General features: G+C 53.5%; 5 protein-coding genes across 5 annotated transcripts; 2 read left to right on the forward strand and 3 right to left on the reverse strand.

Annotated features, from left to right (window-relative positions):
* Positions 1 to 550: 550 nt before the first annotated feature.
* Positions 551 to 1,840, forward strand: orsC_1 (Tyrosinase-like protein orsC; the record flags this gene model as incomplete). Its single annotated transcript, XM_014684443.2, has 4 exons — positions 551 to 750; positions 802 to 955; positions 1,004 to 1,664; positions 1,719 to 1,840. 4 exons carry the CDS (start codon positions 551 to 553, stop codon positions 1,838 to 1,840), a joined length of 1,137 nt encoding a protein of 378 aa, XP_014539929.2.
* Positions 1,841 to 2,585: 745 nt separating this feature from the next.
* On the reverse strand, positions 2,586 to 3,570 carry G6M90_00g079580 (uncharacterized protein; the record flags this gene model as incomplete). The annotated part of the gene is made up of 3 exons (XM_066131135.1): positions 2,586 to 2,837; positions 2,897 to 3,324; positions 3,387 to 3,570. The coding sequence occupies 3 exons, from the start codon at positions 3,568 to 3,570 to the stop codon at positions 2,586 to 2,588; spliced, it is 864 nt and encodes a 287-aa protein (XP_065987251.1).
* A 988-nt stretch (positions 3,571 to 4,558) lies between these two features.
* On the reverse strand, positions 4,559 to 5,779 carry lovD_0 (Monacolin J acid methylbutanoyltransferase; the record flags this gene model as incomplete). The annotated part of the gene is made up of 1 exon (XM_014684445.1): positions 4,559 to 5,779. The coding sequence occupies one exon, from the start codon at positions 5,777 to 5,779 to the stop codon at positions 4,559 to 4,561; it is 1,221 nt and encodes a 406-aa protein (XP_014539931.1).
* A 4,711-nt stretch (positions 5,780 to 10,490) lies between these two features.
* Positions 10,491 to 12,502, forward strand: ywrD_1 (Glutathione hydrolase-like YwrD proenzyme; the record flags this gene model as incomplete). The annotated part of the gene is made up of 4 exons (XM_066131136.1): positions 10,491 to 10,649; positions 10,734 to 10,752; positions 10,812 to 11,164; positions 11,228 to 12,502. The coding sequence occupies 4 exons, from the start codon at positions 10,491 to 10,493 to the stop codon at positions 12,500 to 12,502; spliced, it is 1,806 nt and encodes a 601-aa protein (XP_065987116.1).
* Positions 12,503 to 12,766: 264 nt separating this feature from the next.
* Positions 12,767 to 13,314, reverse strand: GRX5 (Monothiol glutaredoxin-5; the record flags this gene model as incomplete). The annotated part of the gene is made up of 2 exons (XM_014684447.1): positions 12,767 to 13,210; positions 13,291 to 13,314. 2 exons carry the CDS (start codon positions 13,312 to 13,314, stop codon positions 12,767 to 12,769), a joined length of 468 nt encoding a protein of 155 aa, XP_014539933.1.
* Between the last annotated feature and the right edge of the window lie 179 nt (positions 13,315 to 13,493).

Genomic DNA, 13,493 nt, shown 5'->3' on the forward strand with positions numbered 1-13,493 from the left:
GTCTGGTTTGGGGTCCTTATTAGTCAGCTTCTAGTCAGTTGGTTTCCAGTCATCCAGGCCACCAGACGGCTTCTTCTGTCTCGTAGCGCTTTGACACGACTCTTCCAAAATTTGCCTGGTGCATTTGCACTCTGCATGGTGCGTTTGCACGGCATGATGCGTTTGCATCATAGTGCGTGTGTGATTGGCTTGTGATCATCGATTCATGCAGCCCGAATTAGGAAAATCACCGACACCACAATCTGGTTAGAACAGGGAACAGGTTGCCCAATCATTCTTCATCTTCATCTCCACGTCTCCACCCGTCCGTGGCCTGCACGACCACACCTGTATGAAGTTGTCACGGCACTGTTCCGTGTCGCCAAATCTTTACATTCCTGAATACGGTACGTAGCTCTACGGGAAGTAGCTCCGCGGCAGAAACTGTGTCCTCTTTGTAACCCTTGTCACTCCTGCCGTGTATAAATAACCCGTATATTAGCACAAGCCTAGACATTAAATCGTCCGCGAATTCCTCCAAAGTTGGTCTTTTCTCGTTTCTCATGATAGAATGTCTCCATTTGCCATTTGGATTCTGCTGGTGGCCAGCGTCTTGGCAATGACGCTTCCAGATAAGAACCTACAAGTGAAAAAATCCGACGCCGGTCACGCGAGACTAATGAGCGAGCTTGGCCGTCGATATAAGCGCACCATGCTCGCTTCTCTCACGGGCACATGCAGCGACAAGAATGTCGTCCTGCGCAAGGAGTGGTTCGTTCGATGGGCCTTATTCTACATACACGACGACTGATGCTGCAGAAGGCATGCACTATCCGCAGGCCAGCGACGGGATTACATCAAGGCTGTTGGATGCCTGCAATCAAAACCAGCCACGGCTCCTGCTGGGCCTGCTCGAACTCGATTTGAACAATTCGTCCTAGCCCACGCCGACCAGAGCCTGCTGATTCACTTCTCTGTGAGTTCCAACACACCCCGACTATGAATCGTGTTGTTGACCGTGCAGGGCTTGTTGCTGCCCTGGCATCGATACTTCCTCTCTCTATACGAGAAGGCCTTGCGCGACGAGTGCGGCTACCAGGGCCATCAGCCGTACTGGGACTGGTGCAGGTCAGCGGCCGATCCATTGAATGCCTCCATCTTCGACGGAACAGACACCTCCCTAGGCAGCAATGGCAAAGCAATACCTCACGCCGGCATCAACCTAACGAACCCAGTCGGCCCGCCCCCCGTGTCCTTTTTCCTACGGCCCGCGGGTTCGGGTGGCGGTTGTGTGTCGGGGCCGTTTGAAAACCTGACTCTGCATCTCGAAGGCAGCAACGCCGGCGCCAGCACTCCGTTGAAGCTGCGTGACCGTCCCCGGTGCCTCACACGCGACTTCTCCTGGCCCATTCTCGATGAAAGCAACTCGTACCCAAGAGTCCTAGACTTGATTATCAACAGCAGCGATATTCACAGCTTCCTGTCGGCCGTGGAAGCGCCAGATGGCGTACACCCCGGCGGGCACTCGTTTATCGGGGGCGACAGCCTGAATCTATTCACATCACCGAATGAGCCCCTCTTCTACCTGCATCATGCTATGCTGGACCGGGTTTGGGCCATTTGGCAGAGTAGAGATTGGTCGGCGAGGCAGAACGCTCTTGATGGGACGCTTACCGCAAAGAATTGTGAGTATATACAGGATGCACAGGGTCAGGTCAGGGGTTTGCTAATGATTCTAGACCCCCCGAGCGCCAATGCTACTGTTGATGACGACATGATGGTGGGCGATTTGGGCGAATCTCGGCGAATAGGCGAGGTCATGTCGACGGTGGGTGGTTATTTGTGCTATGTCTATGATTGAGACGGGCCGGACTGCCGGCTTGGAAAATAGGAGAACGGCGAAGGAGGGTACAGAAATGCAAGATAATTTGTTGGGGCTACAAGCGGGTGTTGCATCATGGCAAGGTTGAAGTTTATTGTCTACACGGTTCCGTACGGTACTATGGCCTTGGCACGGCCAAAACACGGCTTCACCTGAGTATCGTCTAATCTGATGACGGAGTGCTTCTATGGTTATAGGGATTATTCTTCTTCTTCAAAAATGGTGCATCTTTACATGTGCTATTTATAAGGAAGTGTGATGGGGACTTAGTAAGAGCTTGGAGTAATAACTCAATTTGACTAATAATAATTTACAATATTAAAGGCTCTTGGTTTTCCTTGACGCTCAATTAATTAAAAAGGCTTTATTTATATGAAGCAATAAAGGTTTTAATTCTAAATTTTATTATGATACTAACGCGCTATATAAGAGATTGATACTGCGATTATCAGCCAAGCTAGCTACCAACACAAATACGACGGATAATATACAGCAGTAAATTAAACTCGTAGTGCGCTGCGCCGATAAGTCCCATACCGACGTTCTGACAAGGAAACCCAAGCTCAAAAATACAAGTGACCCGGGGTTGATATTTTAATCGTCGCTTCGAATTCGTCGATTCAACACGGTCCGTGACTTGGTCCACGAGCTTGGAATAAGTGGCGTCTCTGGTGACAAGCTTGCGGAACTGCGTGTGCGCGTGAAACTTGTCATTGACGTACCGTCAAATATCGCCACTCGTCAGGTCCTCCAGCTTGAGCGTCCAGAAGCCATCGCCGCCAAACTCGTCGTCAAAGACGGTCCGCGGCCAGCTTGGCATTGCCAACCGCGCAGCAGGTATGAGTCTCGGGCATTGCCGGAGGATATAAAAGAACACATACCGCAGTGTGTCGGCCTGCGACTTTTGCAACGCTTCTCCGGCATTCCCGAAGAGAAACTTGACCAGAACGAGTCGTTTTTGCCTTGCCCAGTGGCTCTGAAGAATAGTCTTGGTCTCGTCGTTATAGTATAAATACTTCATGAAGGTAGACTTACCCGAGCCCGGCTTGTCATGTATCCAGAAAACATCCTTCCGCGTCTCAAGCATTCTCGGAACTTTAAACGACGCTTTGGATTGTTGAAATACGCCCACTTGAAGGTTTCTGCATGTGCTGGTGCGATTTGATGGCTTCGAGACGGCAGGGTCCTAAAGTAGAGCGCTTCCAGCACTTGTTGGTTCTTGGACGTCGTCTGTCCCGCTTCGCTCAGGCGCTTCGCGGCGAGTTGGGGCTGTTGCAAGTCGCCCGAGGTCACCGGAGCAGATTTGTTGTGGCGAGCAGAGTCGAGCTCTTGGTTGTAACAATGGCTCACAGCCGCTATCAAATCCTCCTTGAGCCTTTGCAAATCTTGCCGTCTCTGTACTTGGATTAGTTTGTTGGTGGCTTCGAGCCGCGCGATGGTCGCGGAGAGGTTCGTGACTTGGTCTGTTGCTGGCTGTCAGCACATTGCGATCAATTGATGGCTCGCGGGAGTCGCGGGTGGGGACAGAGCCTGGTCGAGAATTGAATATATCTGGTCATTTGCGTCTGTAACCTATCGAGCCGATCCAGCAGGTCTTGGACCTTGGGCTTGGTGCAAATGCTGCGCAGCGCTACAAGGAAGCTCTTGCACTTGGACTGGTCCTGCGGCGCCGCGAGTGTCTTCAATGCGTTCATGATTTCCGTCGCCATCTTCTTGGTTGCTGGCAACGCCCAGTGCCGTCAGAGGGTCCATTGACGGCGTCGGAAGGATCACCATGTCCGCCCGTGAGTGCGTGGAATAAGACGTCGGGCGCAGCCTCCCCTTCTCCCTCAGCCCCAGGCAGTTGTGATAGATGCCTCGAGTATCATCAGGCGACGGTGTAAGGCCACAGGAGTCAGGAAATGGCTCCCGCTGAAAATGCTCAACTCAAAATTGAGCAACGACTTGCCCTTTACTGTATAACCAGTCTATCAAGAGTTGATCTCAGTTCTCAGTTTCACCGGCAGACCGTCACAGCATCCTTGCATACCTCTTATCTTATTGGCGCACCGTCGTGTAACCCAACTGCACTCCAAGCTGAACCGCATTGCTGCCCGACACTGAAGCATCTGACCATGTCCATGTTGGGCATCAGTATTAGCTGATACCCCCTAACCAGAGAAATTCCGTAAAAGAATGGCTACCCAACAAGAGCAGGACGACAGTCTATCACTTGATTTAAGCCTGAATTTTAACCCTAAAAAAGGAATGATTATAACGCTTGGACCTTTTATAATCGCCTTGTAAACTCGATATACATAATGGTGACAAGGGCTCAATAAAAGGCTTGGAGTAATTTAGCTCAATGGACGGACGCCATAGAAGTATCCAAAATCATACATTCAGTGCTATAAATTCAGCCACATGCGTAACGTGTATATTATAGTTCGACGAACCAAGGATGAAAACCGTACGGGCCACGCTTCTGCAACGTCAAAGGCAATTGAGCGGCATAGTTGTAGGGTCTCTACTGCATGGAGTTACAGCCGGCAAAGAAACGCGATACAACGAACCAAGACTTTTGAAATAAGAAGGTGAAATAAAACAATCTTGTGATACGGCGCTGGCATTTACATGATTGACCGCCGAAACTATCGACACTATCCTCCTCGTCCTCTTCCCAGCCCCGTCCCCGGCCTCCAGGCGTCACCGCGGCCCCTATGCCTTTGGCAACTCCTTCCAGGCCGCATATTTGCGATAGATGTCCTTTCGGAATACCTGCTTCAGCTCGGAGACGGCAGGCACATCCAGGGGCAATTTAGCTTGCACGGCGCCGATTCCACAGAGGTCATTCTTCCGGTCAATGAACCAGGTCAGAGTCATGCCACCACCCCAAGTAAGCGTATTCGAACCGTACCAACCGTCGACGTCTTGCAGGGTCAGCAGGCCGCCGAGCCCGTAGCCCATCTTGGTGTCTGAATCGACGCCAACTCGGAAAAAGACACCCCCCGGACCAGCCAACGCTGCCTGATGACCGGCCGCCGACTCCGGTGTAAGATGGTCCTTAAACATGCTCTCAACAGTCTCTCGCTTGAGCAACTTGCCATCATTAGCAAGCAGCGACTGCAAAATCTTGACATAGTCGACGGCGGGCATAAACAGGCCGTGGCCGCCAAAGTCTCCTTTACAGCGAAGATTCACGTCGCTCTCGCCGCCAATGACCGCACGTCCCTGGCCATTGGGATCGTCGGGATTCAAATCAACCATCCTGGCGCGCAGGTCCTCCCGCGATACAGGATAAAACTGGGCATCCCGGCAGCCGAGAGGAGCCAAGACACGCTCCAGGACATGGTCGCCCAGCGTGCGCCCCGTGACGCGCTCGACAATGCGTCCGGCCCAGTCGAGCCCCGAGCCGTACATCCACCCGGCGCCGGGCTGGTGAGCAAGCGGGTAGGCGAACAGTTCCTCCACCGTCTTGAGCTGCCCCTGCGTCGGGGGGGAGAATATCTCGCGCCACTTGCCCACGAGCGGGGCGAGGAAGTCGTACGCCGTGCCGGCGCTGTGCGTGAGCAGCATCTCGAGCGTGATGGGACGCGCGGCCGGCTCGAGAAGCGGCGTCTTGCCGTCGTCGGCGAAGCCCTGGAGTACTTGCTTGGCGGTGAGCTCGGGCGCGACCGGCGAGAGGTCGCCGTCGAGCGTGAGGAGGCCGTCCTCGACGCACTGCAGGGCGGCGATGGAGGCAACCAGCTTGGTGGCCGAGGCGAGGAATAAGACATCGTCCAGCTGCTGTGGGCGTGTCTCTCCAGATAAGAGAGTGCGTTCTCCGATGGCCTTGTTGTACGTGAAGTCGCCCTTGGAATCCGTGGCGCAGATGACGGCGCCGTTGATGGTGCCGGATGCAATGGCGGCTTGGAAGCTGGTCTCGATGGTGCCGGCCATGACGGGTGCGGTTGGGGTCCTTGGCGGGCGTGGGATGGTAGAATTATTCCGAGAGTGTTTGTTCATAGGGAGAGTTGTGTGTTGAGCGCGATTTACTTTGCATGTCACCGCGTCATGCAGAGAATCTGACATAAGCCCAACGGACCATCTCGCACACCTTGCGGCCACGAAACACGCCTCGGTCGCTATTCACCGTCTAGTTGTATAGTACATGGCTGCAGATGACGTACCTTTATTGTCATATCACGAATGGCATTGAACTGGATTATTTACCCCTTCATAACGCGGGATACCAGTTGATTTGGTGTAGCCTGCCCAGCGCCGAGTTCCCACGTCAGATTCGGCCGGTTCTGGCTGGCATGCAAATGTCGTTGTACCTTGTGGAGCGTGACAAGACTTGCGGCTACAAAATAAACATTGAATCTGATTAAACTGGTGTGACACTATATTATTGCGGATATGCGTGTGAAAATGCTGTCCTTTCGAGGCCGCGGGTGTCGAGACACGGCTTGATCCGCATAGGAAAGATGCCCGTGGCTGGCTGAATTAGCAACAAAATGTTACAGCGGGGATTCCTGGATGCTGTAATTCCTTTCCACAGTCTCGGAAAGCTGCACAGGTTAAATTCACACTGTTGCGTTCCAGACTGTTCTCCGTGCAACGGTAAGCCATTCAACGTTGACATAGCCTATTATTCGCCTCGGCGTATGCTACTCTTGCATATGTCTCAGGTACGTGGCCTCATTTAAGCAGGTGAAATATGATAGTATCCCTCATCAGAAATGGCCAGCTGTTAACATACGCATTAGTTATAGAAGCATGCTACAGGCCATCGATTCGGTTCAAGGCGTAGAGACAAAATGCACCTAGACGTAGCAGAACAATTGGCCAGGACGCAACATCTCGGGGCTCTTCTCGAGACTGCCTTCCCTGGGCCACTTTGCATATGTACCCTGAACTGCGGCGTAAAGTTCGTCATGATGATTGGTGTCTCACTACCGACTGAGGCGATAAAACTTGTTTGTTTCTTATATGCTACCTGTCAACGGGTCTCGGCTAGTGCCACGGCTGACCCAACATCTTGCTATAGACAAGTGTTGACTTGGTGCGAGTAATGTACCAGACATACCACGTGGAAGACTTGCTGCCTAGCTAGGTATATATATGTATGAGACCTGCCGCCAGAGTTAAATAGAAGCAAGTTTAATCACAACAACAGGACCATTCATCTCATGCTCAAAACAGTCAGCGGCTCCAGACAGTCATAATTGCGTCACGGGCTTTTATGCATCATTCTAACGCCGGTAGAAAACATCCAAAATAACCTGCAGTCTTACAAAGTCTATGGGGCATCGATCACGTTATCAACTTCATTTAAGACGCCGCCCATCATTGTGGCTGCAGCCGTTGCAACTCGAACGGCTCAATTTGGCAATTCCGCCAGCCAGTTTCTGTCGGTATGAGAAAAAAGGAAATTAGGTGAGAGTCCCTATCGAATCACTGATTCTAGCTTGAACCCACGCGAATCGGCTGCGGTTTTCCCAGCACATTGAGTGAGTTAATATGTGTACATGAAGGGCAATGTGTGCCGTTGTTTCGACCGCGAAAGCTGACAATTGGGTCATCTTTACCGGGCACAATGCACGTCTTGATTTTTTGGCTACGAAGCTTGGCTTCAAGCTGCTGCAAGGCATCTGTATAAACTGTCAACCAATAGTCATGGGTGAGAGTCCCTTCCATTACCGGATCTGCGTGACTGGTCCCAGACACGGAAGACCCTGAATCAAGGCCAAGATGGCCTGACATGGCAAAGGAATTAGCCCATCTTACTACACCATTGTCCTCATCTCGTAGAGTGAGCAAGAGCTCCAGGAGTCGCTCTGGCAGGGCTCAGGGTCAATACCATGATGGAAAAGTTTTGGTGCTTTAGCCCTATAGCTGGCCCATCAGCCTGTAACTACCCCAAGGGATACCACCAGCAGGAAGAGAAAAGACTGTGGTAAACGCAGCCAACGACTTGGTTCGGGACTGCCAGCCCACATTCTATCGCCTACATTTCTGGCGGATGTGCGACTGGCAGGTTCTGCATCGTACTTTCAAGTCATGACAAGGAAACGATGATGCAGAGAGAGAACCAATAAACGCCCTCGAGTTTGTGTGATCAGTCAACTGTTTGAGACGACTACAACACAATCTCAGCCACACGAGAAAAGCCCCTACTAGAACTACCCCACGTTACATTTTCCGCGCCTGCAAGTGAAATAACTACAATAATACGTTTATAGGTACGGAGTATGTGGTCCAGTAGCAAAACGAAAGAGCGGAATCGGTAAGGCTTGGGAGGCTGGGCCACGGCCGCCATAAACGAGAAAGGCCTGGTTGGCATTGATGCCTTGCATTCTTGTCAGATGACAAGTTTTTGATTCATGGACCATATGCAGACCTAGCAGCAGCTTGATGTGCTGGCTTTATTGGCCCAAGGTGGCCGGCGACCAAAACACGAGTTCTATAAATACAGTGACAGGATAGCTACTCGGTAGATTTTCTTCCCATCCTTCTCAATTTCAACTCAAGAACGCCATCTCATCTCATTATATCATCAGCGTCTCCGAAAATGAAGGCCTCCACCATCGCACTTGTCGTCTCTGCAGCCGCGCCAGCTCTTGGCGCATAGCGCTGCAACAGAGGCGACATTGTTTGCGGTCATGTTCTTTTGGGCTACAGCAAGTTTGATCCGCTACGAGTTTAAAAATGCCAATCGGTTCCAACGCTCCGCAGGCTCGGAATACCAGGCGGTAATGCGCCATGCATTGCAGGCTGCTCGCCAGCCAATTTCTGAACACGCGGTTGTCGACAGCCTTTATTATTGCTCGCATCCGGACAGAGTTTACTGGTATAGCACTTGCAAGCCAAAGGAGTGCAAGAGGAACCCGAACAAGCCGACCGACTACTGTCTCACTAGCCCAGAAGTTGACGTATGACTATTTCAGTCTTGTTGAGCATTCATGTTGAAGCTGATATTCTTCTAGTTATGCATCAGTCACTGTCTAAGTGGCTCCGCGATTGTCCAAGTACACGAATCATTTTTTTTCTCTTCTGGGCCCAAGTTCTGCAGTCTATCTGGGTGAAGCCTTCGTTTACAAGGTAGTAATTCAACATCAGGGCAGGGGACCACGTATTTTAGTGCTGTTGCATATATGGCTTGGCTATTTATTAAACTTGGAATTCGTATCTACATCGTCTCATTTCGTGCCTCCAATATCTTCCTTGGGATACATGGTTTGTTTCATCTCGTACACCAATAATCTTCTGCAGCGCCCTACCATGCCGCATTCAATACTTGTTCCTCAACTACCTTGCTGTATTCTCCCCATGGAAACTCGGGCTATTTGTGTCACAAAATGCCCCTCAGCACCGACTACATAACTAGGTAGCCAGTTCCTTGGGAGTTTCCAGTATTTCTATAGTGGGGTTGTTTTCTAATTTTTCAAGTACGCTTCTAGTTGAACAAGGTCCGCCAATAACGGTTGCGGATTCAAATATCGACTCGTAGATATGTCGTTTGTCAAAAACACATAGATGTCAAGAGCCGACAACAGCTATTTGCACTCCACATGCGATTTGAGGAGCGGAGATTGCCATATAAATCTAAGGAAGCGTATAGAAGCTGCTACGACATCTCAGAATCTTTGTGCCTCGAGCCGGGCTGTTTTCCCGCTGTACGTTGGCAAAAGTCACGACAAGGAAATGATGGCCAGGCATATGAGAAAACCACCCGATTATGTATACCGAATGCTTAGCAATGTACTAGACAGCTGGACTACATATACAAAGCCACATGCCACGACCAAGAAGACGCTACCCGGTACCACTCGGAATATCTGTTGGGCGACAAGAATTGTTGATAGACCCAATACGACAGCCCCGTCTTCTGTTCACTGCTAGACTCGGGCTTGAATTTGCAGCCATTGCCCAGACATTCCATGCTCCGAGCCCGCTGCACATGCTCCTTGGCCATGATCTGCGTCTTCCAGAAAGTTTTGTTTGCACCCAAGAGAAACCAAGTATTTAGTATATTATGCCCAAGCTAAGAAAACAAAAGAATAATATAACTTCTAACCGTTCTTCATTGGGCTATCAAGGAGAGAATCATATACATCCATGTCTCTACTAAAAGCAGCGCTTTGGTCCATGTATTTGATGCTGTCGTCAATTATATCCTATCCACTATCCGCGATAAATAGCCCGTCAACGGCTAGTACGTATCGATGTAAGCTAGCCAAATCCCTACTAGCAAGTCACAAGTGCCAGGCGAAACGGCTAGCGGGAATAATCCGTCTGGTACTTTGGCTCGGACATGATTTGTCATTTCGGGTCGACGACAAGAACCAGTTGGCCTGTTTCGGCAACAACCCCTCTCCACCGGGTCGGGCTAAATTTTGCTCCCCAGTCTTACCCCTCGTCTAGTGACACCACACATGCATGCAGACCAGACAATGTAATTTCTTCCCCCACAAGTCGGCGCCGCCCGCCGCCGCTCAACAGCTCCATCGCGGGACAGCAAACGCCCTCTCTACCCGAGGGCCGTCGCATCAAGCTTCAATGTTCAGTCTGGTCCCAGTTTAAGCTGACCAGACTTGACTCTTCTTGCCATTTCCAATCGTCAAGCAGCACCGAGTCCTGATCAGTTCCGTACGCATCGCCATTCACCATGCCGCCCACCAGTTCGTCCGTCTACCAAAACGCCGACTTGTTCAAGTTCCCCTCGCGCCGGAGCGTTGTCCACAGCACCGACGGCATCGTCGCCTGCACGCAGCCGCTCGCTGCGAAATGCGGCCTCGACGTGCTCCGCGCAGGAGGCAATGCGGCTGTACGTGTGCCGCGTGTTTCTTAAATCTGAAAAAAAAAAAAAAAAAAAAAAAACAATTCACCCACGTGCTGATATCATCTACAGGATGCCGCTGTCGCAGTTGGTACGCCAGAACAACCCGTCATGGCATCGTCTAGTCTAACCGCGGAAAACAAATGGCAGCTGCCGGCCTCAACATGACGGAGCCGTGCTCAACAGGCATCGGCGGCGACATGTTCATCCTCTTCTGGGACGCATCCGCCAAGCAGGTCAGGGCCATGAACGGCTCCGGCCGCGCAGCCGCCAAGTCGACCCTCGACGCCGTCCGCAAGCGCCTCAACATCCCCGACGACAGGCCCGATGCCGAGATCCCCAAGACCAGCGCCCTGGCCGTCACTGTGCCCGGCGCAGCGGCCGGATGGGTCGATGCCGTCGAAAGGTTTGGCAGCGGCAACGTCGACTTGAAGCGTGTGCTGGCGCCGGCTATTGAGCTCGGCGAGAAGGGGTTCCCTGTGCACGAGGAGGCCGCACACTATGTAAGAGAAAATAAAACACGGTCATCTAGTTTGCGACAAGACAGTGCTGATGAGAGAATGCAGTGGGGTGCTTCCGAAGCTCGCCTCAGGCAAGCATCGCCCAACTTTGCAGAGATGCTCAAGGTCGACCCCGAAGCCCAGGGAGTCGTCCGCGCCCCTCGCGCCGGCGAGGTCATGAAGAACCCAACCTTGGCCAGGACCTTTCGCACTCTGGCCGAGGAGGGCAAGAAGGGCTTCTACCAGGGCAGAATCGCAGAGGAGCTCGTCGCCGTTGTCCAGAGTCTGGGCGGGCTGTTGGAGCTCGACGATCTCAAGCACCACCTGGACGTGGGCAGCGAGCCCGTCGAGCCCATCTCTCTCAAGTTCCACGGCCAGGGAACCGGCCACGACGGCGGCGTGGAACTCTGGGAGCACCCGCCCAACGGCCAGGGCATCATCACCCTTATGGCCCTGGGCATCATCCAGGAGCTGGAGAAGCAGGGCAAAATCCCGACCTTTGGGCCGCAAGACTTCAACTCGGCCCCGTACCTGCACGCCATTATTGAAGCCCTGAGGCTAGGATTCGCAGACGGCAGCTGGTTCGTCACGGACCCCAACGTCACCAAGGTCCCGGCCCAGGGGCTCATCTCGCAGGAATACCTCGCCGAGCGGGCCAAGCTCTTCGATGCCACGAGGGCCGTCCTCACCCACGAGCACGGCAACCCGCCCTTTGCCTCGCCTGCCCTGTCCAGCAGCGACACGGTCTACTTTACCGTCACCGACGCGCAGGGCAACGCCGCGTCCTTCATCAACTCCAACTACGCCGGCTTCGGGACCAGCATCATCCCCAAGGGCTGCGGCTTCACCCTCCAGAACCGCGGGTCCAACTTCTCCCTCAACCCCGACCACCCCAACAGGATAGAGCCCAGAAAGCGGCCGTACCACACAATCATCCCCGGCATGGTGACCAACCTGCAAGACGGCTCGCTGCACTCGTCCTTTGGCGTCATGGGCGGCTTCATGCAGCCCCAGGGCCACGTCCAGGTCCTCCTGGGGCAGCTCGTCGGCCGCCTGAACCCCCAGCAGGCCCTCGACGCCCCGAGGATCTGCATCGGCGGCGGGCTCCCCGAGAGCGGCGAGGCCATTGACTGGACCGTCAATGTCGAGCAAGGCATGCCGGAGGAGACCATCGAGGGGCTCAAGAGGCTCGGCCACAAGGTGAGCGTCGTCACCGGCACCGCGAGGGGCTTGTTTGGACGCGGGCAGATTATCCGCCACGTCGTTGACCCGGTCGACGGGACGCGCATCTGGTCTGCGGGCAGCGACATGAGGGCCGACGGCGCCGCGTATCCCCTGTAGATGAAGCGGCGTGGGAGAGGGCTGAGCCAACGGTGACGGTTTGATAGAAAATGATGATTTCAAAAATTAAGCAGAAGCTAGATTGATGGCCTCGTTTTTATGTAAATGACCTATATTCAGGCATCTCACGGGTGCAAATTGTCCTCTCCACCAGAGTAATCGTACACGGGGTCCCCTCGGACCATCTATATCGTCACAACTTGCCAACTTGCTTTTTTTGCTCAAGAGCCGTTCCTCGGCCCCTTGCCACTGGTGTACATTCCATTACGCATCGCCCTCCATGACCAAAACGTCCTTGTCCTCGAAAAACTTGGCCAGCTCGCCGTTGGTGTGCATGGTGCGCAGGATGTCGCAGCCGCCGACAAACTCCTTGTCGACGTAGAGCTGCGGAATGGTCGGCCAGTCCGAGTACTCCTTGATGCCCTCGCGCAGCTCGGCGTCCTCGAGGACGTTGAAGGCGGCAAACTTGTCCGGGTTGACGCCCTGCATGCCGAGGATCTTGATGACGGTGGCGGAGAAGCCGCACTGGGGCGTCTCGGGCGTGCCCTTCATGAAGAGCACCACGGGCGCCGACGCGACCGCCTTGTCGATGGCCGAGCGGGTCGCGTTCGAGAGGAGGCGCGCCTGCGAGGGCGTCGGGGGCGAGATGGGCGCTCGGAAGGAGATGGGCGCGCGGACGGCTGGCCGGGCAGCTCGTCGCAGCAAGCTCTGGCGAAGTGCGGAGGTTAGCCATGGCGGACGCAGAGGGACGCTGGGTGGGAGTTGCCAATGGTGGCTCGTGTACGTACGGACGCAACGCTTCGGGAAAACATGCCGACCAAGTGTCTTGACTTGGGAGGGGGTTTTGTTTCGTGACGGGGCGGGCGATGAAGGTGAGGTGCTGTTGAGGGCGGAAAAATGGGCGAAATCTTGCCCGGCTGGCACCTGCCATTGACGAGCGCGAGCGCCGGCGCCGGGCGTTGATGCTGCGATTGGGAGGCAGGAGCTGACC

The sequence above is a fragment of the Metarhizium brunneum genome, chromosome 4 (genome assembly GCF_013426205.1).
Source record: "Metarhizium brunneum chromosome 4, complete sequence".
Lineage (NCBI taxonomy): Eukaryota > Fungi > Ascomycota > Sordariomycetes > Hypocreales > Clavicipitaceae > Metarhizium > Metarhizium brunneum.